The sequence below is a fragment of the Cokeromyces recurvatus genome, assembly GCF_025118155.1.
Source record: "Cokeromyces recurvatus strain NRRL 2243 chromosome Unknown BX663scaffold_5, whole genome shotgun sequence".
NCBI classification, from domain to species: Eukaryota; Fungi; Mucoromycota; class Mucoromycetes; order Mucorales; family Mucoraceae; genus Cokeromyces; species Cokeromyces recurvatus.
The window spans coordinates 509189-533840 of NW_026251391.1; the positions used below are offsets into that span (position 1 = coordinate 509189).

The 24652-nt window shown below is 31.1% G+C and overlaps 12 protein-coding genes across 12 annotated transcripts; 6 read left to right on the forward strand and 6 right to left on the reverse strand.

The window, feature by feature from the left end:
- Positions 1–92: 92 nt before the first annotated feature.
- BX663DRAFT_500103 (NEDD8-activating enzyme E1 regulatory subunit-like protein) lies at positions 93–2431 on the reverse strand. Its single transcript, XM_051526276.1, has 10 exons — positions 2337–2431; positions 2143–2246; positions 1900–2063; positions 1650–1839; positions 1276–1583; positions 1156–1215; positions 913–1046; positions 686–855; positions 357–627; positions 93–295 (listed from the first exon to the last, which is right to left on the reverse strand). The coding sequence occupies exons 1-10, from the start codon at positions 2384–2386 to the stop codon at positions 136–138; spliced, it is 1611 nt and encodes a 536-aa protein (XP_051385533.1). The 5' UTR covers positions 2387–2431; the 3' UTR covers positions 93–135.
- Positions 2432–2566: 135 nt separating this feature from the next.
- On the forward strand, positions 2567–4177 carry BX663DRAFT_558959 (uncharacterized protein). Its single transcript, XM_051531830.1, has 2 exons — positions 2567–2832; positions 2907–4177. The coding sequence occupies exons 1-2, from the start codon at positions 2593–2595 to the stop codon at positions 4071–4073; spliced, it is 1407 nt and encodes a 468-aa protein (XP_051385534.1). The 5' UTR covers positions 2567–2592; the 3' UTR covers positions 4074–4177.
- Positions 4178–6546, reverse strand: BX663DRAFT_500114 (thioredoxin-like protein). Its single transcript, XM_051526277.1, has 7 exons — positions 6401–6546; positions 6288–6334; positions 5558–6142; positions 5351–5477; positions 5190–5292; positions 4625–5122; positions 4178–4543 (listed from the first exon to the last, which is right to left on the reverse strand). The coding sequence occupies exons 1-7, from the start codon at positions 6511–6513 to the stop codon at positions 4226–4228; spliced, it is 1791 nt and encodes a 596-aa protein (XP_051385535.1). The 5' UTR covers positions 6514–6546; the 3' UTR covers positions 4178–4225.
- A 292-nt stretch (positions 6547–6838) lies between these two features.
- BX663DRAFT_500120 (6-phosphogluconate dehydrogenase, decarboxylating) lies at positions 6839–8705 on the reverse strand. The gene is made up of 4 exons (XM_051526278.1): positions 8656–8705; positions 8540–8573; positions 7908–8436; positions 6839–7822 (listed from the first exon to the last, which is right to left on the reverse strand). The coding sequence occupies exons 1-4, from the start codon at positions 8667–8669 to the stop codon at positions 6945–6947; spliced, it is 1455 nt and encodes a 484-aa protein (XP_051385536.1). The 5' UTR covers positions 8670–8705; the 3' UTR covers positions 6839–6944.
- Positions 8706–10141: 1436 nt separating this feature from the next.
- Positions 10142–10539, forward strand: BX663DRAFT_549544 (uncharacterized protein; the record flags this gene model as incomplete). The annotated part of the gene is made up of 2 exons (XM_051531160.1): positions 10142–10199; positions 10340–10539. 2 exons carry the CDS (start codon positions 10142–10144, stop codon positions 10537–10539), a joined length of 258 nt encoding a protein of 85 aa, XP_051385537.1.
- On the forward strand, positions 10538–11644 carry BX663DRAFT_558962 (uncharacterized protein; the record flags this gene model as incomplete). The annotated part of the gene is made up of 3 exons (XM_051531832.1): positions 10538–10799; positions 10859–11512; positions 11572–11644. The coding sequence occupies exons 1-3, from the start codon at positions 10699–10701 to the stop codon at positions 11642–11644; spliced, it is 828 nt and encodes a 275-aa protein (XP_051385538.1). The 5' UTR covers positions 10538–10698.
- Positions 11645–13469: 1825 nt separating this feature from the next.
- BX663DRAFT_535155 (uncharacterized protein) lies at positions 13470–15119 on the reverse strand. The gene is made up of 8 exons (XM_051530593.1): positions 15075–15119; positions 14934–15016; positions 14762–14818; positions 14651–14699; positions 14417–14565; positions 14220–14323; positions 14004–14130; positions 13470–13918 (listed from the first exon to the last, which is right to left on the reverse strand). The coding sequence occupies exons 1-8, from the start codon at positions 15091–15093 to the stop codon at positions 13646–13648; spliced, it is 861 nt and encodes a 286-aa protein (XP_051385539.1). The 5' UTR covers positions 15094–15119; the 3' UTR covers positions 13470–13645.
- A 293-nt stretch (positions 15120–15412) lies between these two features.
- BX663DRAFT_500138 (uncharacterized protein) lies at positions 15413–17091 on the forward strand. The gene is made up of 6 exons (XM_051526279.1): positions 15413–15742; positions 15843–15899; positions 15953–16066; positions 16150–16337; positions 16397–16523; positions 16609–17091. Exons 1-6 carry the CDS (start codon positions 15563–15565, stop codon positions 16957–16959), a joined length of 1017 nt encoding a protein of 338 aa, XP_051385540.1. The 5' UTR covers positions 15413–15562; the 3' UTR covers positions 16960–17091.
- Positions 17092–17504: 413 nt separating this feature from the next.
- BX663DRAFT_500140 (tryptophan synthase beta subunit-like PLP-dependent enzyme) lies at positions 17505–20064 on the forward strand. The gene is made up of 4 exons (XM_051526280.1): positions 17505–17575; positions 17684–17791; positions 18005–18060; positions 18145–20064. Exons 1-4 carry the CDS (start codon positions 17530–17532, stop codon positions 20041–20043), a joined length of 2109 nt encoding a protein of 702 aa, XP_051385541.1. The 5' UTR covers positions 17505–17529; the 3' UTR covers positions 20044–20064.
- A 727-nt stretch (positions 20065–20791) lies between these two features.
- BX663DRAFT_484061 (S-adenosyl-L-methionine-dependent methyltransferase) lies at positions 20792–21758 on the forward strand (the record flags this gene model as incomplete). The annotated part of the gene is made up of 3 exons (XM_051524531.1): positions 20792–20996; positions 21064–21335; positions 21402–21758. 3 exons carry the CDS (start codon positions 20792–20794, stop codon positions 21756–21758), a joined length of 834 nt encoding a protein of 277 aa, XP_051385542.1.
- Positions 21759–21849: 91 nt separating this feature from the next.
- BX663DRAFT_429639 (uncharacterized protein) lies at positions 21850–23232 on the reverse strand (the record flags this gene model as incomplete). Its single annotated transcript, XM_051522747.1, has 2 exons — positions 21850–22402; positions 22490–23232. 2 exons carry the CDS (start codon positions 23230–23232, stop codon positions 21850–21852), a joined length of 1296 nt encoding a protein of 431 aa, XP_051385543.1.
- Positions 23233–23329: 97 nt separating this feature from the next.
- Positions 23330–24491, reverse strand: BX663DRAFT_468177 (uncharacterized protein). The gene is made up of 7 exons (XM_051524084.1): positions 24403–24491; positions 24273–24340; positions 24125–24215; positions 23985–24048; positions 23754–23888; positions 23567–23684; positions 23330–23512 (listed from the first exon to the last, which is right to left on the reverse strand). The coding sequence occupies exons 1-7, from the start codon at positions 24429–24431 to the stop codon at positions 23415–23417; spliced, it is 603 nt and encodes a 200-aa protein (XP_051385544.1). The 5' UTR covers positions 24432–24491; the 3' UTR covers positions 23330–23414.
- Between the last annotated feature and the right edge of the window lie 161 nt (positions 24492–24652).

Sequence of the window (24652 nt, forward strand, 5' to 3'; positions counted from 1 at the left end):
ATATGAATTGAAGTTTGTATTTTATTAATCTTTTATGTGTATTTCATAAATCATTTTAATGTATTTTTGTATACTTTATTAAAAAAAAAGCATTTATTTAAAAAAAAAAAAAAAATTGATTTTTTATTTTTTGTCTTATAATTCAAATACACTGCTTGTAGAACTAATGCCATTAAATACACAAGTGTTATTAATAGGTATATATTGATGAGTTATCATTTTAATCGCTTCCTGAGCTGCCAAGCCACCTATAAGAGAAGCCAAATTCGGGGTTTCCAAGTTACTAAAGTGTAAACTAAAAAAAAAAAAAAAAAAAGTAAGTTCCGATAAAAAAAAAAAAAGAAGTTTAGCCTTACTAGTTTACTAAAGCCTTATCAAATGTATCGCTTTTTAATATTCTTTCTTCTATATCCTTAGACATGATGCCCAGCTCTTCCATTAATAATTGTGCTTGTTCTTCCAGTTTATCATAATCTTCGATTGAATCTAGTTTAAAGTTAAGAAAAAATGTCAAGAAAAGAAGTTTTCTATTTATACCTGGTAAATAGCCATATTCTGACTGGAATCTATCTGCTGCTTTGAATACAAAATAGTAACAAAAGTTTTCTTCATTATTAAACAAGTTGACTAAAATAAATAATAACTTAGCTTTATTTTATTTTAGTTTTACTTGTTATTAACTTACTTAATTTCTCTGGAGATAATTGATTTTCAGATAATAATTTATACTGAATAACACGAATATTTGAGGCATTTTTGCAGAAAAGTTCGATTGTTTCATCTGGAATTTGTACATGAAAGTCTTTTACTCTTTCTTTAATTGTATTAAAATCAGATAAAGCCTTTTCACGATACCTAAAACATACACACAAGTTAAAATTATAAAATAGAATGAATAACATATAAACTTACACATTTTGTAAAGCAATATAATTACAAGTATCTGATTTCATATCAGGTAATTTTCCTGATAAAGGCAATTGACCTTGACCCTCATTATCAATAAAATCACGTACAGTTCGTGCTAAAATCCAAAAATAAGGTGACTTTTTTTTTTTTTTTTTTTTTTTTTTTTTTTTTTTTTTTTTTTTTTTTTTTGCAATCAAGTTAAAAATTTAAGCTTTTGCAATATGTGGAGCATCTAATTAGACTTACATTACTATTTACATTCTGACAGCACGGATCTTCAAATATATGTCGGAGTTCTGATGAAATCTAGTATGATGATTTGTTTAATAAAAAGAATTGAATAAATCAATTAGAAAAATGTATTACATTATTTGTAGGTGCAAGTCTCCAAACATTCGCGATAGCTTCTTCAAAGTTTTCTTCTTCGGGAGTCCTCATATCAGCTCGAAGTCTTTTAATAAATTCTTGTCTTTGTTGATAGCTTTGTGGAAGTTGTCCTTCATGTTCTGATTTCCAAATTTCAGCATATTTTAAAAGAATGACAACAAAAGGTACTTGACTATGGTCGGTTTGATCTAAACTGTCTAAATCATATCTTTCAACATATTCACTTAGTTGTTTAAAAGGACAATTTAGACGAAGATCAGTTGTATTCTCGGGATGAGTCTCGATAACTGAAAAGAATAAATTAATCTTGATTCTTGATATCAATCTTTTTTTTTTCATTCGTGTAAACTTACTTCTATGTTGTGGTGATTGTATTGAAAAGAAGCCTACGAGTCCTTTACTTTTGCCAATAATGAGGCTTTTACTAAAATGATGGCAAAAGGATGCTATTGTTGGTAAATAATTGTCAGACAAGTTAACTGCAATAATCATTGTAAAAGGTTCAAAGAAACTAATATCATTTTCTATTAATTGAACAGGACTCTTATTGTTTTGTTTGTTTGTTAATAAATTTCTATTTGAATCGAATTACTTCCTATTTACCTTTTCGACATAATCTACTACAACATCTTCATTTAGTTCTTGAAGCAATTCTGCTGCACATTTAGCTTTTGAAAGACCTGTACTATCAGGCCCTAAAAAGAAATTACTGCGAATGTCATCTTTTGTTATTTTCTCATCATCCACAATCGTAACATGGCCAACGCCTAAATAAATAATGTACTTGAGTATATATAGAAAATTGGCACAATCTTGTTAACATTTATTCATTTTTGTTATATTTACCTGGCAATACTAAATTCTTAATTATTTCACAACTTGTTGAGTTGACGTTTAACAAACAAATATTGGCACCTTCTAAAGCTTGCTGTCCAGTAGTTGCCCACAGTCTAAAGATATTAACATTGATGTTAATGATAAGTGCATAAAAGTTTTTTTTTTTTTTTTATAATTATTATTATTGTTGCTAAATAATACACCTTAGTTGACGATCATATTTTTGACTTTTTAAATCAATTGCAATAGACATTCTGTTTTATTTTATTTTTTTTAATAATAGAAACGTAGTAGAAAATGGTTGAAACGCGGTGCCTAAGATTTAAGGCATACTGATTGCGTCATATTTTCTGGATTTAGATTATCAGTTTTGTAAACAAATTTATTATATGAAGTATGCTGCACCCTTTTTTTTTTTTTTTTTTTGTTTTTTATTTTATTTTTTTTTTTAATAATTAGATGCCAAACAATTCACCACATCCAAACTCTTTATCGCCGCATTCTAAACAAGCTACGTCCGCTTTTCAATGGCCAATCCCACCTTCACCGTCTCATTTAAAGTCTATAAATAACACTACTTATTCTGCTACCTCTAATTCTAATATGAATGAAATTACTGTAAAAGAAATATTAGATCGATACAGTAGTGATCCTGAATTATTAAAATATATTTTAACTGCTAAATCTGAAGAAGATAAGGTAGATAATAAAATTAATGTTGACTATATAACGACGAAAAAAAAAGGGGAGGACTCTTATCTCTATTTACATAGAAAAAAGCAGCTAGAGATACACTTAAAGCAGAGGAAGCACGTATTATAATACGTCAAATGGACTTAGACTTTGCTCGTGAACAAGTAAAGGCAACAGCAAGATTTGAAAGACAACCACAACAGGGATATGTTTCTATTCCTCCTCAACAGCAACCTACACTTCCACCACCATTACCACTTTCCCAGCCACCTACTTATGGTCCTTATTATGGACTTGCACCTGTTCAACAACAATTACTTGCACGCTTTCATTACCCATCTCAACAGGGACAAAACAATCAACCATCATATCATCATCATAGCCATCATCCACCTCCTCCTTCACCTTCTGTCCCTTATCCTCATTCTGCTCATCCACTTTGCCCTCCTCAGCAACCGCCATCTCATCCTACTAATGCTACACCTACAAATCCTCCTTCCTCTTCATCAACATCATCAACATCATCATCATCTTCTTCTTCTTTAAATAGTCATCCTAACATAACTAACAATAAAACTACCTTATCTGCAACTACAAATGAAGATAATCATCATAAAAAGCGTAGTAGATCTTCTATTTCATCGTCAACAAGCAATAACAATAACGAGGAACACCAACAAGATAAATTATCACATAATAAAGTGATGGAAGCTTTAAAAGCTAAAATTCAAAGAGGAAATGGTGGACCCCCTTCTCCATTGTCCTCTTCACCCACAAATCGTCAACAACAGGACACCACTACCAGTCACAAAAAGAGAAAATCTACTACTGTTTCTCGGCCTTTTACATTGGCTCAACAACCATCAGAACGAAGATCTACTATTCCATCTAATACTACTACTACTACTACCACTTCTTCTCCTCGATCCACTAAACCCATCTTACCTCCAATTGATACAAGTTTAGGTAGAAAAGAGTGTCAAGTAGTAGTAGCAGCAGCAGCGGCAGAAGCAGCAGCAGCAGAAGCAGAAGCAGAAGCAGCAGCAACAGCAACAGCAACAACAACAGCGGCAGTTCATAATGATGATAGTAGTACAATTATTAAACAAGAGAATTGTGACACTAAACTTACAACAGCTTCTCCAAGTGACCATGTATTATTAAACACCCGTCGTGCACGTTCATTATCACCTTCCTCTTCTTTATCGCCTTCTATATCAACAAAAGATGACATTCGTAAATCATAAAAAAAGAAAAAAGAAGAAAAAAAAAAGAGATTCTTTTCCTATTCCCCCCTCTCCTCTCCTCTCCCCCCCTTTCTTCTTCTTCTTTTTGTAACTGTTTTATAATAATAAATTACATGATTTATTTTATTTTATTTTTTTCTATTTTGTTTGTTTTAATCCTTATGAGAATATTCATAAGAATGATCAAAAGAGGGCAAAAAACTGTTTCCTGAATTAAGCCTCTTAGGAGCGTGATAGGTTACATATCTATAAATAACGCCAAACACAAGACCAAAGACAATCATGCTTATAAACCAATGTATTGAAATCCAATTCATCGTATTCACAACAGCCACACCTACTTTTTCATGAGCAGCTAAAACAGACTGACCTTTCAGATGATCAAGGTTCTTCAAGGCAATAAAAAGTCCCTCTGGTTTATCTAAATCTAATTCATATCCATTCATATCTTTGTTATAATATTTAAATTCCTATACACACATATATATATATAAAGTCAGTACATCTAACTGTCAAGTGTCTCTGCTTTGATGATTGGCTTGTATACATACATCTGGAACGTAGATAATGATCTTTGCAGTCTCATCATGTTCTACCTTGAACTTCTCTGATACATAGTCTTTCCACATAGCTCGATCCATCTCAGCAAAGATAAGTTTGATTTGAGTCGAAGGAGTTGATTTATACCATGCTTTAGCAATATTACGAAATTTAGATTGACTAATAGCATCCTTTGCATTAACGATATTCAAGACAACAGGAGGAGCATGGTTCTTTTGTAAAATAGACTGTTGATTATTGGGACCCAGTTTAGTGACTAAAGGATATTGTTCATTTTCAATCCAATTGATAAAGGCATTACGATTCTTGTCTGTATTTTGTGACAAGTTACGTGCATTTTGATACATGTGAATTTTGTTATCCTTTGCGATCAAGGCAACAGGTAAATTAGAGGATGATATATTGTACTTTTCCAAGACTCGATCATCTTGTGTACATAAGAAGGGAATAGTTGACCTAAATTTATTTGAAACAGTTTCAAGTAATTCCTTTTTTGAAGAAATACATGACATTTCAGAATAAATAAATAAATAAATAAAAATAAAACCAACTTACAGGTAATTTGTTGTCCTTTTCTTTATACATGTAAACGAACACAACTTCTTTTATAGACAAATATTGACTTAATTCATCTGCATTCACTTCTTTTACAGAAGGACTAAAACAAGAATCAATGTTAATAGATAATAAAAATGTCTTTTATTTTGGTTACAAACCCCGCATGCTCATTTGCAAATTTCATCAGGCTAACTAAAGAACGATCATCATTATAATCAATAGGTTCTCCATGACCAAACATTTGAAGAGTAGGGTATCCATCGATATTAAATTCTTCACAAAGAGCTATTAACAGATACATATATATATATTTGCATATCAGTAAGAATAGGGATAGATAGTAACAATAAAAAAAAAGTCCTTACTTGGTAATTTTAAACAGTTCACCTCGCCTACATTAACTTGACCACGAAGTTGAGAGGCCATTTCGGTCCAAGTAGGAGCCAATCTTCTACAGTGAGGACACCAAGGTGCATAAAATTTAATAAACCAAGGAACTTGACCTGATGCAATTTTTTTTAATAGATCACTATCCAAGTTCACTGAAATTCCTTTAGAATTAGGCAAAATAGCTGCTTCCATAATATCTTTTTCAGATTCTGTTTCTAATGCTTTCTCTATCTCTTCATTTGATTTAGGCTCTTGTTTTACTTCCATCCTCTCTTCCGATTCTTTTTCTGCAATCAAGGGAGGTGTTCTATTAATAGGCTCTTGGTGAGATTTTGTTTCAGCTTTATTCTGAATATAAGCTATGAGAGATTCATAAGAGTTTGCTCCCATGTAACGTTCAATCTTTTCACCATTTTCCCATAATTGTACAGTAGGGTAGCCCATAATGCCATGAGCATCACATAAATCCCCTTGTGTCGAACAATCAATACTACCAAAATGAATATCACTGTCAGCTGCGAGATGGTCAAATTCCTTTGTTGCTTTTTCCCAGTGAGGAGCTATATATACATATATATATATTTATACATATATTTTTGAGAGAGAATGAGAGAGAGAGAGAAGGAGGAAGAAGAGGGTTGATCAGTAATGGCCATTACTTTATTCTCTCTCTTTCTTTTTTTTTTTTTTTTTCTTCTCTTTTACCAAAATTTCTACAATGAAAGCAATACGGAGAATAATGTAGAATCAACCTGATAAAGAATGTTAATTTGATTTTTTTTTATATTCATATCTATTTTGGCATAAGAGAAACTTACCAAGTGCCTGATTTGATAAGCTCATTGATATTATCTGGTTTTAATGTAACATCTTCTGAATGTACAAGAGAAATTAAATATCCTATCAGGAATATTAGAATGGTTAATTTCATACTGATTATTTAGAAGGAAAAAAAAAAACAAAAGAGAAAAATAAAAATAGTAAAGCAGAAACCATTTATAAAACCGAGTATTTATAATAACCCAGTAAAAATTGAGTTAAAAATTTACTGCATATTATTATTAATTTCCAAATTAGAAAAACAATACATGATAATAAATTGTGACATATATTGTGGCTTTTATTATTATTAACAAAAGAAGCATTTAGTTTCTTTTAGTGACTATACATGATATGCAAAGCAAATTAAAATGATATTCTCACAATATTTTTTTTTAAAAAAAAAAAAAAAAAAAAAGAAAAGAAAAAAAAAAGAGGAAAGAAGGGCGGGAAAAAAAATAGATAAACAATGTAGAAATACAGAGAGAAAAAGGATGAAATATTATATAACAGACAAGGTTAATATATAAGATTTAAAAATGTTTAAGCATCATAAGTGGAGGCAGAAACATTACCACCTTTACCGGTCCAGTTGGTGTGAATGTGCTTACCAGGGTTAGATAAGAGTTCATAAGTGTGAGCACCAAAGTAGTCACGTTGAGCTTGAAGAAGGTTAGCAGGAAGGATTTCATGACGAAGACCATCATAGAAGTTCAAGGCAGTAGAGAGAGCAGGGGTAGGGATACCCATCTGAACAGCTTGAGAGATAACATTTCTCCATGATTCTTGAGCCTTAGAGGTAGCATCTTGGAAGAAAGGATCAAACAACAAGTTTTCCAATTCAGGGTTGTTGGTGTAAGCATCCTTGATCTTACCAAGGAAGACAGAACGAATGATACAACCACCACGCCACATCAAGGCAATACCAGCAAAGTTCAAGTTCCATCCATAATCCTTACCAGCTTGACGCATTAACATAAAACCTTGAGCATAAGAAACAATCTTGGCAGCATAAAGAGCTTGACCAAGTTGAGCAACAAATTTAGCCTTATCACCTTGGAATTTGTAGGAAGGACCCTTCAAGAGCTTAGAAGCACGGACACGTTCACCCTTCAAGGCAGAAAGACAACGAGCATAGACAGCTTCACCAATTAAAGTAACAGGAATGCCACGATCAAGGGAGTCAATACCAGTCCACTTACCAGTACCTTTCTGACCAGCAGTATCAAGAATCTTTTCAACAAGAGGAGTACCATCAGTATCCTTAAACTTGAGAATATCACGAGTGATTTCAATCAAGAAAGAATCCAATTCACCCTTATTCCATTCTTCAAAAGTGGCAGCCATCTCTTCATGAGTCATGCCGAGACCTTCTTTCATGATTTGATAAACTTCACAAATCAATTGCATATCACCATATTCTATTCGGAATAAAAAAATAAAGTTAAGATTCGTGTTCCCAAATAATGACGCGCATTTGATGAATAATCATAGTTTAAAACTTACCAATACCGTTGTGAACCATCTTAACATAATGACCAGCACCAGATTCACCAACCCAATCACAACAAGGAGCACCATCAGGAGCCTTAGCAGAGATATCTTGGAAGATGTTCTTAATGACAGGCCAGGCCTTAGAGTTACCACCAGGCATCAAAGAAGGACCATAACGAGCACCTTCTTCACCACCAGAGACACCAGAACCAACAAACAAAATACCCTTAGGTTCCAATTCCTTAGCACGACGAATAGAATCAGGGAAGTGAGAGTTACCACCATCAATAATAACATCACCTTCTTCAAGATAAGGTAACAATTGTTCAATAAAAGCGTCAACTGCAGCACCAGCCTTAACGAGCAACATAACCTTTCTAGGACGCTTCAACTTGGCACAGAATTCTTCAACAGAATGAGCGCCAACAATCTTTGTACCCTTGGCTTCATTGTTCAAGAAGTCGTCAACCTTGGAAGTAGTACGGTTGTAAGCACAAACAACATAGCCATGATCGTTCATGTTCAAAATAAGATTTTGACCCTATTTCAAAGAACATAGGCATCTATATTTAGTATTCATATATTTATACATGTATATGTATATACAAATATATAAAAGAAAATGTTTAAATCATCATAATTACCATAACGGCCAAACCAATAAGACCAATATCAGCACTATTAAATATAATAATATAAACGCGTTAAGGATACTTTTTTCTTTTTCTTTTTTTTCGAATTATTAACAGAGATAACTTACACAGCTTCAACCATTTTTAAAGATAAATTTCCCTAATAAATAAAGAAAAATTAGGAAAGAAAGAATAAAAACTCGAAAAAAAAAAGTACACATTATATATAACATTTTTAGTGAAGGTCTCGGATGATGTAAGCTATTAATGGGCGCCTGCTTTTTTTTAGGGGACTGCTAAATTGAAATACGTTATCCGGACACATTATCAAATCAACTTGTAGAAGGATTTTACGTTTTTATCGAGTCCTTATATTTTTTATTTTTTCTTTCTTTCTGATCCTATTATAAAAAGAATCTGAAATCAGTTAAAAGATATGAAAGTAAGATATAAAGTGCTGGTTAGCATAAATTACCTGCTGCTTCTGCTACTGCTGCTACTACTGTAGTAGTTGAATAAGATTTTTTTTTTTTGTTTTTTTGTGACTTGAAATGGGGGAATAGCTTTTTCTAGAATTGATCAATTTAACCGTTTTCAATTTTATTGGATAAAAGTTGGAAATGATTAATAAATATAAACTTTACGTTAACCCTAACCAAGTTTACGTAATAATAATCTTCCTTTTATTAATCTCATGTTTGGAAAACCTTTAATACATTTATGTACACATGTACAAATATCTTATTATTTTTATTTGTTATAGTCTTTATTTTTAGTCATTATTCATTTTATGAATGCTTCTTTATAGTCTATTTTTATATCATAAATCAAGCTTATTGTTACTATTTGTATAATATGCAAACCATTGAATTCCGCGGATTAATTTGGAAAAAAAAAAGACATGAATATATCTTATTTTCAATACTATTGATGTGATATACTTAGATCTCTTTAATTCGCCAATAAAAATTATTTATTTCTAAAGACTCTTATCTCAAATATTGAGGCTTAAAATAAAAAGACTGATCAAGAATTAAGGCTCAGTCAAGCTACATAAACTCAGTCATTTTCATATTGCAACTTGATAATTAAAGCCGCAATAGACTTTTGTTACAGTCGAAGAAACTAGGTTGGGTCAATAAAAAATTTTTTTGACCATTTCCAAAATAAATTGGGATAGGGTTGCAAAATTAGGACGCCAATATGAAAATGGGACATTGGTACGAAAATAGTACACAGAAGGGAATATGGATCACCAGTATGAGAATAGGAAATCAGTGTGAAAATGGAACACATAAGAGAATATGGGACACGAACGCGAATGTGGGACTATACTGAACAAATTTAAAGATTTTTTTTTTGCCTTGATTTAAGGGTTGTAACCCTAAAAAACAGCTATCCTCTATAGCGCTCGTATCATTCTAGTACTTCATGATCTAAGAGTCGAAGATAAAATTCATTTGTGTATAACTTTTACTTAACCAACAAGGCCTTTATTGTTTAAATGATAGCTGAAGTAATTCTGCTCAGTTATAAAAATGAATTTAAATAATCAAAAGATATATTCTCTTCAATTATAATAACAAGACTTCACGTCATAGCTTTCATTACAATATGACACATTTTACACTGAGTATATTTTCTAGTTTGTATATTAAGGACGAAGTACCCAGTAAGCAGCGAGAGATAAAAACAAACTCTTTGATATACATGTTCAGTTTCTCAAATTTTTTTATACTAAAATTGTATAAACTAGAATGCGAAAGTTGGCTGTATCAAGAACTTGGATATATAATCATGTATATGATCAAGTGCTTACACATTCCCAGTCATCCTCTATACCTAATGATATTCTTGCCCCTTCTGATCCGGATGTGGCCAATAATCTCCCAAGTTTCTTAAATCCTTTGATTTCAGAAGTGAAGAATCGCATGTCCAAGCTTCCAGTGTCTAAAGAAAGCTTAAACAATGAACCCTTCAAAATTCTATCCGCATTAAGGGCATATCGTTAAAAAAATATGATGATATATACAAGGCCCAAACTCCTCAAAATGACAAAAGCGATTTGATTAAGTCCCTACTTCCAAGACGTTTTAGTCTATTCCCAAATCCTGGATTGCACTGGCGATTCATAAAGATTAATGCTCAGAACCTAACCGGAATTTTCCCAGATGCTAAACAAAAAAAAGCAAACTAATGAATCATCTCCTTTCGATCATAAACAAAGATGCTTCTATCAAATGTTTGACTTTAAGAAGCTGGGCATTCAAAGGTATACATTACTATTACATATATCTATAAATCAAATTACTGACGAAAAAAAATATATAGTTGTGAAAAGCTTCAAGCACTGCCTGAACAAAAAGGAAAGATGTTTCTCAATGGATTGTATACTGATGGCTACACATGCAGAGTTTTATTTGCTAGAAAAGCGCTTCCGTCATCACCAGAAGACAATATCTGTCTAGAGTTGAACGATTTTACAAGCGAAGAGGTGGACAAGCATTTCTGTCCATGTACTGTAGACCCAGGAAGACGGGATCCGTTCGTCTCTTATCACGGTGGCACTGACATACGTCGCTTGTCCTCAATCGAATATTACAATATGGGTGGAAGTGTAAGACGAATGAAAGAGCAACAGAAGCGCAAACAGAGATTAGGTATTGAAAAGATTGAAACAGACATTCCTTCGCCTAAAACTGCGTCTGTAGAACAATTTGTTTTGTACATAACTCACATGCTACAGCACATGAATACTTTGCTTAATTTCTATGGCTTTGAAGCTTCTAAGATTAAATGGTTGAACTATCTTAGTTCCCAAAAAGCCATCCAAGAAAGTGTCAACATCTTAATAAATGGTGGAAAGAAGTATAATAAAAGCAGGAGAAAGAAGACAAAGGAAAACAGAAAGAGAAGGAGGAAAACTCGTAAGCCTCGTACTGCTCAAGAAGAAAGAACACTCACCACCATCCCAAAATCAAAAAGGTATACACTTTTTTTATTATTAATATTATTTCAGTAAACTCTAATTATTATATCTGTAGCTTACAGCAGAAACAACAAAGTCTGTTTTGGAAAGGGAAACAGCAGCAAGATGCCTCTGGTGGTCCTTGGTGACGGACTAAAAAAACAAGGATCATATCAAGTTCAAAGGTCTCCGTCATGACGTATCTAATAAAATACATCAACAATTAAAAACAAGGCAAAGGCTTGGAGAACTCTTGCTACTAAACATCAATGAATTTAATACATCAAAGGTTATTAAGAAAGAAAATAACACATAGTTTACATATTGCACTTTCAGCTAAAACCAATTCTTCACAGATCTGCAATTCTTGCTTTAAAAATGATATAGAAAATCTGAAGTGTAGGGAAGATGACCATGATAAAAAAAATCCATCAAGTATTGAAGTGTAAAACTTGCAATACCTTTTGGATTCGAGATGTAATGGCCAGCAAAAATATATTTTACATAGCTCAGTCTATATGGAATGACAATGACCGCCCCATCGTCTTCAAACGACAAACCGCCACCTCCAATGTGGTTGTCCCGGCTCACTCCGGTGAACCGACGACTTAATGATGTTACAGGTAAGAAGTTGTAACAATTTTGATTTGACTAAACAAACTAAAGTATCTTAATTTCCCATATTCCCTTCTGTGTACTATTTTCGTACCAATGTCCCATTTTCATATTGGCGTCCTAATTTTGCAACCCTATCCCAATTTATTTTGGAAATGGTCAAAAAAATTTTTTATTGACCCAACCTAGTTTCTTTGACTGTACCCAGGAAACTATTTAACAGTAATAGTATGACACAATCAAGCTTAATACAGTATTAGTTATACAATTTAAATTTTGTTTTGTTTTTTTATTTGGATTTTTTTTTTTAGATTATACATAGTGAAATATATCTGCTCTTCATTATATAATATTTTACAAATATATATATATATATATATATATATATGAATAGGCTAATATAAATGCTTTCATTACTTATAAGATCATATGCGACTCTACAGGTCATTGGCTTTTTATTATATAGTTATCTGTATATCCTTAGCAGTTTGTAAAATAAAATAAAAAGAAAAATAAACTCCGGATTACGTAAGATATGTCGACCCCCTTTTTTTTTTTTCGAAATCAAAATTCCCGATTACAATATAATGTATATCTAATGCACGATAAATAACTTTGTATAATTTTGCAATACATTTACCTATAACTACTCTAAATTTATATGCACTACTATTCAATACATAAATATATATATACACACACATACACAAATATACATATATGTATATTACATAGAATTAGTATATCAATCTCTTTAAAACAAATGTTTTTATATCAAAAGAAAAAAATAAGCCTCCGCTACAGTATAAAGATTATATGAATTATTCTTGATAATAAATTATCAAGGTATTACTACAATTATAATGTAAGATGGATATACAAAATATCATTAAAGAGTATATATATAACTATGTATATATATCACTTAGATTATAACATTAGTAGTAGTATATTCAACAGATCTAACAATTTGGCTTAATGCTAAATTTGAATATTTACATGGTAATAATGTCTACACTTGCTGGATTAAACTCGTTTACAGAACCACAGTAGATATGGCACTTTACTATGATTAAATGCATTTTCAATAGTGATTAAATAGTAATTATACTTACTTATTTTTATTCAAGCCAAAGTAAAGAAATAACTCCTATTATGTTTAGTATAAGCATAGTTTGCAAATATTTATATACACATATACATATTCTAAAAGTTAAAGTTACTTGTAAATGAATAGATAAACAATCTAGTATAGTAGAAGGAAGTTTTAAGATTTATATAATCTATTTACAATTAAAATACTTTTTTTTTTAGTTGAATAAGATGGTGGTAATAGAGATTACTTTAAAATATAGAAAATAGTATGCATCATATGATCTTTCATCAGCAAATAACTTTATTAAAAATTCCAAATTTATTTTCAAAATAGATATAATACTATAGTCCTATACATGTATAAATACTAGGATTTCTTAAAAATACACGCATACAAATAGATAGTCGTATTAATGTTTATAATTATTATGATTATTATCTTAATTTATTTTTTGCTGAGGAAGAGGTACAAAGATAGTTGTAGGGCCAGAGCTATTTTTACTCATAGATTGTAAAGTTTCCAAATAACGTATTTGAATTGCTGCTGGTGTATTCAAAATATCAGCAGCATCACGCATTAATTTGGCTGCCTCCACTTCAGCCTTAGAAGTAATTACTCGAGATTCACCCAACCTTTTAGCCTGGGCTGCTGAGGAGAGTGATGCCTGTAATTGTTGAGAGAGTCCAATATCTTTAATAAGTGTAGATTCAATCTAAACAATCATGCAATAATATATACATATTCATATCATAAGCTATTTAATATCAGATTGGTTAAAAAGAAAAAAAAATAATTACCTTTAATCCCCAACTCTTAGCAATTGGACCTATAATTTCATGTAATTCTTCAGAAATAGCCTCTCTATTTTCAATAAGATCTTGAACTGAATGACCACCACAAACATCACGTAGTGATGTACTTGCTCTATTACGTTTTTTTTTTAAAAAAAAGGTTAGCGTTCCCTTTCAGTTAGTTTTGTCCAAAAGTAATTAAATTCCATTTTATACATATACCTTTCTATCAAGGCATGATTTACATCCGCAACACCATAGATTGCTTGATAAGGGTCTACAACATGCCAGTAAATAACAGATTCTAAACTTATACTCACATTATCCTATTTAAAAAAAAGTATAGGAAGAAAATGATTAATAAGAAAGACATTTACTTTAAGATTGTCCTTCTAACCCTATAGTATTAACAAATATACCTTTGTAATAATTTCCTGCTTAGGAATTTCAGTAACTTGAATTGTAATATCGACTTTTTTCAAATCTTCCGTAACAGGATTCACTTTAACTAATCCAGGATCAACACATTTATAGAATTTACCAAACTTTTCAACAAGCCCAACATCGCCTGATTCAATATGAGCATTATTTATACACACATATATAAATAAATATAGGACTTTTGATTTATTTATTTATTTATTTTTTTTTACCTTGTCGAATTTGTTTATAAGGATTAGGACAGCACACTATACATGGAAACTGTATAAATAAAATCATAAATTATACTGTCATGTTTAAATACTATTTAATTGTTATTATACCGATCCAAAGAATCCAAGTGAATTACCAAGACAAGTCATCATTGTTTCATATATTCCCTTTTTATATAAAATAATTTATTGAAAAAAAAATTAGTATCTCTTTCTTTCTTTTTCTAAGCGAAAAAAAAAAACAAAACAAAACACATAAGGCGCAAGGAATATATCAAATTACATGTGGGATATCTTTGCTAATATCAAGTTCTTTTGCATATGAAGCTTGAACGCCACGAACAGCAATGCCGGCACCGAGACCTTCTATAGATATATATATATTATTAATAAATCGAAACGTATTGATCTTATATTATTTTACCTGCTTTAGGATAATTCATTTGTTAAAAAAAAATTAAATAATGGAAAAGAAAAGAAACGGTTTTTTCTTTAAAAAAAGGAAGAGAGAAAAGATGCAAAGATAAATACAAAAAAAAAAAAAAAATACTCGTAAAGATATATCTTGCTTGTATTGCATTATAATTTGCGGGGAACAAAAAAAAAGCTAAGCAGTGGTATTTCAAGTCTTTTGCTAAGCCGTGTAACTTTGAGAGTATCCAATTTTATGTACTATGTGCATGAATGGAATGATTCATGGCTCAGCAAGTTACACGATTTATTATGATAAGATTTCCAATAGCTGAGCCAATTTTTACATTGAAAAAAAAAAAAAAGAAAGGAATAGCTTAGTATGTTTAACTTTTAATTATGGTTACTATAATTTTTCACACAATTATTTAGCAGTTGTCCTTTTATCCTTTTTCCTCTCTTTCTTTCTTTTTATTTATTTTTTTTATTTCATAAATTATAATGGAACACGTAACCGACAGTACCCCTTTAACAAGTTCAATTAAAAGACGAGATGATTTTGCTTCTACAAGTAGTCCTTCATATCATAATAATTCAATTTCACATCAAAGAGAACAGTTTGAAGAAGCTAAAGGGCAACCTAGTTTTGCATTAGAACTTGATATTAGTACTATTGAGCATGTATGTTGATACCTGTTTATGAATTATTATTAAAAAAAAAAAGAAACGAAATTAATAGACTTGTTATTGTTATAATATGTATATATATTATTATTATTAGGGATGGTACGGTACGATGATGAATACTATCGGTAGTATTCTTGGTACTATAGGAGCTGTAAGTATATAAGGCACATATACTAGTTTATGGAATGTTAATGGATTATGTAGATTCCATGTTGTATTGGGTTTCCTAATCCATACAAGCCAGTGGATCAAGGAAGTGTTGGTCTCATATCTCGATTTGGCAAATTTTATAAGTGTGTTGATCCAGGTCTTACCAAGGTATGAACGTAACAGTAGTGAATCTAGAGCACGGACAATATATATATCTATATATATAATGCTTACATAAAAATATACTATAGATTAATCCTGTTACTGAATCCATTAAAAGAGTCGATGTTAAAATTCAGGTGGCCGATATTCCATCTCAATATGTGATGACAAAAGATAATATTACAATACTTATTGATAGTGTCTTATATTGGCACATTATTGATCCATACCAAGCTTCATTTGGAGTGAGAGACGTTAAAAAAGCTTTAATAGAAAGGTAATTTATATACATGTATATAAAGTGCCCATGAATAGATACATATAAATATATAATAGAACCCAGACTACACTTCGTCATATTTTTGGTGGAAAAACATTACAAGAATGTGTAGAAAATCGAGATGCTATTGCTCAAGAAGTAGAAGAAATTACTGGACGTGTAGCTACAGAATGGGGAGTTAGGGTAATCTAAATAATTTTTAATCATATACACATGTATATAAATATTGATAAAATGTATGCATGTTTTTTTTTACACTTATAAATAGATTGAATCTATTTTAATTAAAGACTTCAACTTCTCCAAAGAACTACAAAAATCACTTTCTGCCGCAGCACAAGCTAAGAGGGTAGGAGAATCAAAGATTATTTTTGCAAAAGCAGAGGTTGATTCAGCAAAACTTATGAGAGAAGCAGCAGATATATTAAGTACTCCTTCAGCAATGCAAATTAGATATCTTGAAACATTGAATAGTATATCCAGAACAGAAAATGCTAGAGTTATTTTCTTACCACCAGATGAAGGCAACAACAAAGCTGTTTTGAATAATTCATTAACCGGACAGACTACATCATTTGGACCTCTCCAAGCACAAAATTATATGGCTTTAAGCCATTAATAAGAGAAGTTAACTACCATAGTAATATAGTAATTACATTACCATATAAACATATAATATGTATACATTTATATATATTTATAATTTTTTTTTCTAATAAAAACTAACCTCAATAACATGTATATTGGCTGCATAAAGCTTCTTTTCTTTTTTCTTATTTAATACTTGTATTAGTACATAAAATATATTCTTTATTTATTAATGAACACCCTGTGCTTTTTGTTTAGAAGTGATTATAATAAGGTCGAATAATGTTTACAACAAATGTAGCGTATAGTAATCCAATTATTTTCTTTTAAAAAAAATAAAATAAAAATAAAAAATAGTCAAAGAAGGATATTTGATCTACAGGAGTTAAATGGCAAGAAAGGTTTAGAGGATTTAAATTTTTAGTGCTAATATTCTCGGTCTAAAGGATTTAAGTGCGAAGGCTTATGACCAATATTAATCCTGACTCATACTCAAATTTTAATTGGTTAATTATTCTATAAAGCAGCATTTAAATTAATTAGATAAACTGATTTTAATTTGACATAAACTTTATCTTTTTCTCGTTTTATTCTTCAAACAATGTCTGCTGGTCTTCGTCACGCATTTAAAACAGCTAAACAGCAAAGTAAGATACTTTATTTTGTTTTTTTTTAAGAAAAAAAGAAGAAAAAAAAATACATAATGATTAGCATGGTTTCATTTGACATTAGCTAATCTTTTAAATTTATATTAGATCGTCCTGCTTTTGTCACTTTTCTTACTGCTGGTTACCCCACTCCTAAGGAAACCGTAGAAAGTATGTTGGCTTTGGAACGAGGAGGAGCTGATGTTATTGAGTTAGGTAAGAATACTCCTTTTCAAATAAAAAAAATAAAAGATATGTTTTGAATATGCAGGGAGTGAGAGAGAATGTGTGTGTGTGCGTGTGTATGCCCATGCTTTTTATTATTATTATTATTATTGTTATCAAGAAGAGTGTATACATGTATCCGGAAGAATAAAGCACTATAGAAAGAATATCAAAATAACTAATCATTATATTCGGAAACATTAGGTATTCCTTTTACTGATCCCCTTGCTGATGGCCCTACTATCCAATATGCTAGTACTGTAAGTTAATGTTTATTATATACGGCCAATGATAATATGACTTAATATAACTCATTTCATGTATATGATCTATTTGTTGTACAGGCTTCACTTAAACATGGCACAGATATTCCTATGTGTCTTCAAATGGTTCGTGATGCTCGTGCTTGTGGATTAACAATCCCTGTTGTTTTTATGGGCTATTATAACCCAATTCTTGCATATGGAGAGGAAAGGATAGTTAAAGATTGTAAAGAGGCTGGAGTCAATGGTTATATTTTAGTTGATTTACCCCCTGAGGAATCTCATAATTTCCGTAATATTTGTTACAAGTACGGCTTGTCTTATATTCCTTTGATTGCACCCTCTACTACCGAAGCTCGTATTGAATTACTTGCTACAATTGCTGATTCCTTTATTTATGTTATTTCTCGTATGGGTGTAACAGGCGCTAAAGATACCGTTAGCGATGAGTTACCTTCTATTGTATCCCGTATCAAGAAATATACCGATGCTCCCTTGGCTGTAGGTTTTGGTGTCTCTACACGTGAGCATTTTGTTCAAGTAGGTGCTCATTCTGAAGGTGTTGTTATTGGTTCTCGTCTTATCACTATTATCAGAGATGCTGTTGCTGAAAAGAAAGATGTGGCAGAGATTGTTCAGCGATACGCTTCTGAAATCACGGGTCGTACTGAGCCTATTAAGACCATAGCTGGCTCACACACTGGTCTTGCTGATCTTGAAGTGAATGATGCTGCAGGACGTGGTCCCTTTTCTCCTAATGATATCAAGAACTTTTATCAATTGGATCCTCGCTTTGGTGAATTTGGTGGCGCCTATGTTCCTGAAGCTCTTGTCGATTGTCTTACTCAACTTGAAATATGCTTCAAGGAAGCCATGGAAGATCCTACATTTAAGGAAGAATTTGAGTCTTATTATGATTATATCTCTCGTCCTTCTCAACTTCAATTTGCCAATCGTTTAACTGAAGATGCTGGTGGTGCAAAAATTTGGTTAAAGCGTGAAGATCTGAATCATACAGGTTCTCATAAGATTAATAATGCAGTTGGGCAAATATTACTTGCTAAGCGCCTTGGCAAGAAACGTATTATTGCAGAAACTGGGGCAGGTCAACATGGTGTAGCTACTGCTACTGTATGTGCCAAGTTTGGTTTAGAATGTGTTGTGTATATGGGTGAAGAAGATTGTCGTCGTCAAGCTCTTAATGTATTCCGTATGAGAATGTTAGGTGCTACTGTTGTTCCTGTACAGAATGGATCAAGAACACTTAAAGATGCTATTAACGAAGCTATGCGTGATTGGGTTGCTAATGTCTCTACTACACATTATCTTGTTGGCTCTGCTATCGGACCACATCCCTTCCCTCAAATTGTTCGTGAATTCCAATCTGTTATTGGTAAAGAAACAAAGCGACAGATGCTTGAAAAAGCTGGTAAATTACCTGATGCTGTTGTAGCTTGTGTAGGGGGTGGTTCAAATTCAATTGGTATGTTTCATCCTTTCGTTGATGATAAATCAGTTAGAATCATTGGTGTTGAAGCTGGAGGTGATGGTATTGATACCGAAAAACATTCTGCTACACTTACTAAGGGTACTCCTGGTGTACTCCACGGTACGCGTACATATCTCTTGCAAGATCCTAAAGGTCAAATTATTGAAACACATTCTGTTAGCGCTGGTTTAGACTATCCAGGTGTAGGTCCTGAACATGCTTATTTGAAAGATTGTGGTAGAGCTGAGTATCATGTTGCTGATGATGCTCAATGCTTGCTCGGCTTCAAGAAATTAACTCAATTAGAAGGTATCATTCCTGCTCTTGAATCTTCACATGCTGTCTATGTTGCGTATCAAATAGCATCTCAACTCCCTAAGGATAAAGATATTGTTATTTGTCTTTCTGGTAGAGGTGACAAGGATATGCATACCGTTACTGAAGTATTACCTAAATTAGGTCCTATGATTGGTTGGGATTTACGTTTCTAAAAAAAAAAAAAAAAAAAAAAAAAAAAAAAAAAAAAAAAAAAAAAGGTGGAAGAGAAAAAGAAGATGATAAGATTATATAGAGGATTATAATATATACATGTATTCTTTACAGAATTATTTACCCATTTATTTAAAATTGTATTATAAATTACCTGATGTTTAATTAATAAACAATTATAGTATATCTTTTGTTAATTCAATTAAATTATTGAATATTGTTTAATAAGCTTCATAATTGAACTTATATTTTGAGAGAAGAGAAGAAAAGGGATGGTTTTCTAGACAAATAAAATTAAATGATGTGTCTCGTCTTTTATATACAGTAAAAAAGAGGAAACTTTTGGTTGACTACGAAGGTGAATCATTATTAACAAAATTTACTGTATGCATAGTTTATTTATTATGCTAAAAGCAATATATTATATGCTAATATTCATTACATAATAAGGCTTAGTATATTGTATATTATATAACTACTCTATAAAGCTATATTGATTACAGCATAACTTAATCACTACTGCTAATGTTGATTTTGTTTCTTTTTTAAAGAAAAAAAATATTATAGATGAATTGAAATATAGGAAAGAGTAAAATAATATTATTTAACTAGTAGCGAAAGGATAGATATGCAATGTAGAGAATTGATCAATTTTTATATATAATACTGACTTTAAAAAAAAAGGAAGAGAAAATTTTGAAGCAGTTTTTTTTTTTTTTTTTTTTTTTTTTTTTTTTTGTAGAATAAATCATGTCTGATTCACCATCACAACTAGAACGACGCTATGATAATTGTATTGAAGATGAACGCTTAGAAAAACTTTTAAAAAGAGCAAAAGAAATCATCGAAAAAGACGAAAAAGAAGTACCTGAATTCTGGAAAGCAAAATATAAAAAGGAAGCAGCTAAAAATTGGGATCTCTTTTACAAACGAAATACTACAAAATTTTTTAAAGGTATGAATATATATCATTTTTGTTTTCTTTATCCTTTCTCACCATTTGTTTTTATAATTATTATTAGATCGTCATTGGACAGATCGTGAATTTAAAGAACTTGCAGATCAATCAAAAGAACAAAAATGTTTAGAAATTGGTTGTGGTGTAGGCAATTTTGTTTTTCCATTAATAGCAGAAAATCCCGCAATATTTATTTATGCTTGCGATTTCTCCAAACGTGCAGTAGACATGGTGAAATCAAATGACAATTATAATGAATCTCGTTGTAAAGCATTTGTGTGCGATCTTACTGCTGATAAATTAACAGATAATATTCCTGAAAATTCTCTTGATTTGGTAAAGAAAAATGAAATATTATATATGCATACATTGTTATTTACGAAATCCACTATTTTTTTACAGGTGTCTGCCATTTTTGTCTTTTCAGCTATTCCACCAGAAAAAATGGAAACTGCTATCAAAAATATTTATAGCGTGCTGAAACCTGGTGGCCTTGTTCTGTTTCGTGATTATGGTATTTATGATGAAGCACAAGTCAAATTTAGTGCTGCCTCAGACAAACGTTTAGATAATAATTTTTATGTGCGTCAAGATGGAACGATGAGTTACTTCTTCTCTCAAGAAGATTTAAAGACTAGATTTGAGTCAGAAGGTTTTAGTACTGTAGAATGTCAATATGTGTATAGAGAAACAATTAATCGAAGCATGGAAAAGAGAATCGATAGAATCTTTGTTCAAGCTAAATTTAAAAAAATGTAATCATTTCCCTTTTGTTTTGTTTTGCCTCCCTTTTTTTTTGGTTAGAATATATAGATACATTTATAGAAATAAAATAAAAATAATTATTTTATTAGATTTGAGGATTGAAACCATATTGAGCATTTAACACTCGAAGTTTATCTTTAAGAGAATCTAAATTCAAATAAGTTCCTTTAAGATGTCTATCACCACTTGCAGGATCAAAAGAGGTACGACCATGTAATACGCGTCTATTAGCAAACAAAACAAGTTGACCTGGTTGAAGTGTTAACTGAAAGCGTAACGAATCGTCTTCAATAAAATCTGCAAATCTTTGGAAAGCACTATAGAATTTTTTTGCTTCAGATGGTGATAGATCATCCATGGGACCTTGAAATTGAGGAGCATAATTTACATGCGTTTCCCATGCAGGACCACTATGAAGTTCATTTGTTACAATAGTAGGTCTCTTATAATACATATGATGACCATTATTATTATAATGAAAGGTAATAGGAGTATTCCTAAGGATTTCATAGTCTTCTGGGTGTTTTTGCTTCAATAATTCAACAGCACGGAAAGAATCGACAAAGATAGAGGCACCTCCAGTGACAGTATTCTTTAAGCTGTGTAAAAGCTGAACTCCTGGTGGGCTATCTAAATACCTTTTTAGAACGGATAAATATTTAAAGTCAGATTATATATTATAAATACGCTATTATTATTATTATTATTACTATAATTTGTCTTACATAAGATCCATATGAAAACCTAAATACAAACTTGTGTAAGCTATATTGATGGACTTGGCTACGTTCTTGACATCAAAATCTCTTCCATAGAATGTTTCCTGGATTGGACCTATTCTTTCAGCAACTTGAGTACAGGCTTCATCTTTTAAAGGAACATCCTTGATAAATGCAAGCCCTCTATTGTATAAACGTTGTACGATAGTATGAAGACCTTTATCCGTGTTCATATAATCTTCGAAAGTAACCCAGTCAAGATTGTATTCGCTTGCATTCCAAGTTTGAGGTTGAATATGATTAAATCTAAACTTCTCACTTGCTTTATTTGACTGATAGCGCTGTAAGAATTCGACTGGGAAACGACTAGTGTGGTTAACATCTTTTTGACCATGCCTCAAAGGTTGATTCCATATAATCTCGAGTTCCTCTTCGCCAATAGATTTAACTTGAACTGGCTTAATATCCAAGGGAATATCTGCTGAGGAATGAAGCTTTTGAAGACTTGAAGGATGAAGGCATTGCTGACAGGGGCAGTTATCTCTTAGCCATAAATAGCTATACGCAGACGTATCTGGTTGGTTTGACCATTTGACCTGAAGGGAATCATCTCCTACTGAAGCTATCTCGGCTTTAGGGACTGTAGTATAAAACCTTGAAATAGCTCGAGTATTTAAACTTAAAGAGGGTTTATTCTGGAGAAATAATGGCTTAATAAATGGCTTAATAAATTTAATAGCAGGAGACATTTGATTAAAAAAATAGAAAAATAGAAAATAAATAATATTCCCCAGACTGTTTTTAATAGTATTTTCATTTTAGGCCCCGCCTAGCATGATCATTGTGCGTATTAGATAAAACTATTTATTTTTTTTTTTTTTTTGTACTGAAAATGCTTGGCTTATTACTTAATAATTTTTATTCTAGTAAATTATTTTTTAGCAAACATTTGTGATAAACTTGGCATATCTGCTAATATCTTCTGCGCTTCTGCTTGAGATTTACTAAATTCCTCTGAAGCTTCGGGGTCTATTGAATTATATTCAACAATCATGTATTTTGTATAAGCTTATAAATACTTACCCATATTTTGTAATGTATTCATCATTTTGGGCATAAAGAATAACATAATTGCACTAAAACCAAGCATCAAAAACATAGGATTTTTAAACATTCCCATCAGATTGAAGCCTTGACGTTGCTAAAAACAATTTTTTTTTTCATTATTATTACATATTTTTATGTATCCATTTTCCAAATTATTTAATACCATAAAATATTCTGATTCTGCTTTAGCTTGAACTTCTAGGGGATAATTAACTGAGTAACCTTTTTGATTCCAGTCAATAGCAAGTCCAGAATAAGCAGCGTGGACTTGGTTGTCCTCATCAATATCGACGCGCATCTTTTATATACATATATGTATATTTATATATATATATATAGAAGATTGAGCAAATTATAATAATTTGTATGAAAAATATATTTTTTAATTGTTTACCTTTGGAAAGATATATTGAATGCTTTGCACTTCTAGTAAATAAGAGCCTGGTTCGACATTAGAACTAATAACAAGCATATATTAGTCTCATAATTAACACGCTAAAATATGTCTCATTAATAAAATAAACTGCATTTTACAACTTGAATTCGCCATTTGCTTTAATATGAGTTGTATATTGCATCCCATTGAGTGAAATTCGTGTTGTTGAAGAATCGATCTTTGACACATCTAAAAATATAAATTAATTTTTGTTTCTTTCTAATTACATCATTTGATGAATCTTACCATTGATTATAACATTTGGTATAATTTTACCCTGAATTTCAAGTGCAGTTGCTATAGTTATTAAAAAGCTAAACATTAATTAGTTTATTACATGTTTCTTTTTTATTCATTTAATTTTTAGCTGTTATACCTTGCGATGATTAAATGTAGCAATTTCATTTTATTTTATTTTATTTTACAATATAAATAATAATAATTAGCTAAAGATATGAAAAAAAAAAGGCGCAACTGCTCTCAATATTTATTACTTTGGTTGTCCGATAAACGTCCTAAAGGGCCTCTATAAATTACAAAAAGAAATTAAAAAAAAATGGTATAAAGTCCAAAGAGAAATAAGCCCTTATTTAGGTGATGGCATAAAGTCATTAACTAATATGATA

Bases quoted from the DNA above. Each gene is read 5' to 3' on its own strand.
- BX663DRAFT_500103 (XM_051526276.1), bottom strand. From the start codon at position 2,386: ATGTCTATTGCAATTGATTTAAAAAGTCAAAAATATGATCGTCAACTA. The intron at 1,584-1,649 runs GTAAGTTTACAC...TATTCTTTTCAG, and splicing joins ACAATCACCACAACATAGAA to TTATCGAGACTCATCCCGAG. The intron at 1,047-1,155 runs GTAAGTCTAATT...AAAAAAAAAAAG, and splicing joins GTCAGAATGTAAATAGTAAT to TCACCTTATTTTTGGATTTT.
- BX663DRAFT_558959 (XM_051531830.1), top strand. From the start codon at position 2,593: ATGCCAAACAATTCACCACATCCAAACTCTTTATCGCCGCATTCTAAA. The intron at 2,833-2,906 runs GTAGATAATAAA...CTATTTACATAG, and splicing joins CTAAATCTGAAGAAGATAAG to AAAAAAGCAGCTAGAGATAC.
- BX663DRAFT_500114 (XM_051526277.1), bottom strand. From the start codon at position 6,513: ATGAAATTAACCATTCTAATATTCCTGATAGGATATTTAATTTCTCTT. The intron at 5,478-5,557 runs GTAAGGACTTTT...ATCTGTTAATAG, and splicing joins GAACTGTTTAAAATTACCAA to CTCTTTGTGAAGAATTTAAT. The intron at 4,544-4,624 runs GTATGTATACAA...ATGTGTGTATAG, and splicing joins TCATTATCTACGTTCCAGAT to GAATTTAAATATTATAACAA.
- BX663DRAFT_500120 (XM_051526278.1), bottom strand. The intron at 8,437-8,539 runs GTAATTATGATG...TCTTTGAAATAG, and splicing joins TTATTGGTTTGGCCGTTATG to GGTCAAAATCTTATTTTGAA. The intron at 7,823-7,907 runs GTAAGTTTTAAA...TATTCCGAATAG, and splicing joins GATGGTTCACAACGGTATTG to AATATGGTGATATGCAATTG.
- BX663DRAFT_535155 (XM_051530593.1), bottom strand. The intron at 14,819-14,933 runs GTAATTTGATAT...TTATATAAAAAG, and splicing joins TTAGCAAAGATATCCCACAT to GGAATATATGAAACAATGAT. The intron at 13,919-14,003 runs GTAATTATTTTT...ATGATTGTTTAG, and splicing joins CTAAGAGTTGGGGATTAAAG to ATTGAATCTACACTTATTAA.
- BX663DRAFT_500138 (XM_051526279.1), top strand. From the start codon at position 15,563: ATGGAACACGTAACCGACAGTACCCCTTTAACAAGTTCAATTAAAAGA. The intron at 15,743-15,842 runs GTATGTTGATAC...TATTATTATTAG, and splicing joins ATATTAGTACTATTGAGCAT to GGATGGTACGGTACGATGAT. The intron at 16,524-16,608 runs GTAATCTAAATA...ACTTATAAATAG, and splicing joins CTACAGAATGGGGAGTTAGG to ATTGAATCTATTTTAATTAA.
- BX663DRAFT_500140 (XM_051526280.1), top strand. From the start codon at position 17,530: ATGTCTGCTGGTCTTCGTCACGCATTTAAAACAGCTAAACAGCAAA. The intron at 17,576-17,683 runs GTAAGATACTTT...AATTTATATTAG, and splicing joins TAAAACAGCTAAACAGCAAA to ATCGTCCTGCTTTTGTCACT. The intron at 18,061-18,144 runs GTAAGTTAATGT...TTTGTTGTACAG, and splicing joins CTATCCAATATGCTAGTACT to GCTTCACTTAAACATGGCAC.
- BX663DRAFT_468177 (XM_051524084.1), bottom strand. From the start codon at position 24,431: ATGAAATTGCTACATTTAATCATCGCAAG. The intron at 24,049-24,124 runs GTAAAATGCAGT...GCTTGTTATTAG, and splicing joins GCAAATGGCGAATTCAAGTT to TTCTAATGTCGAACCAGGCT. The intron at 23,685-23,753 runs GTATTAAATAAT...AATTGTTTTTAG, and splicing joins CAGAATCAGAATATTTTATG to CAACGTCAAGGCTTCAATCT.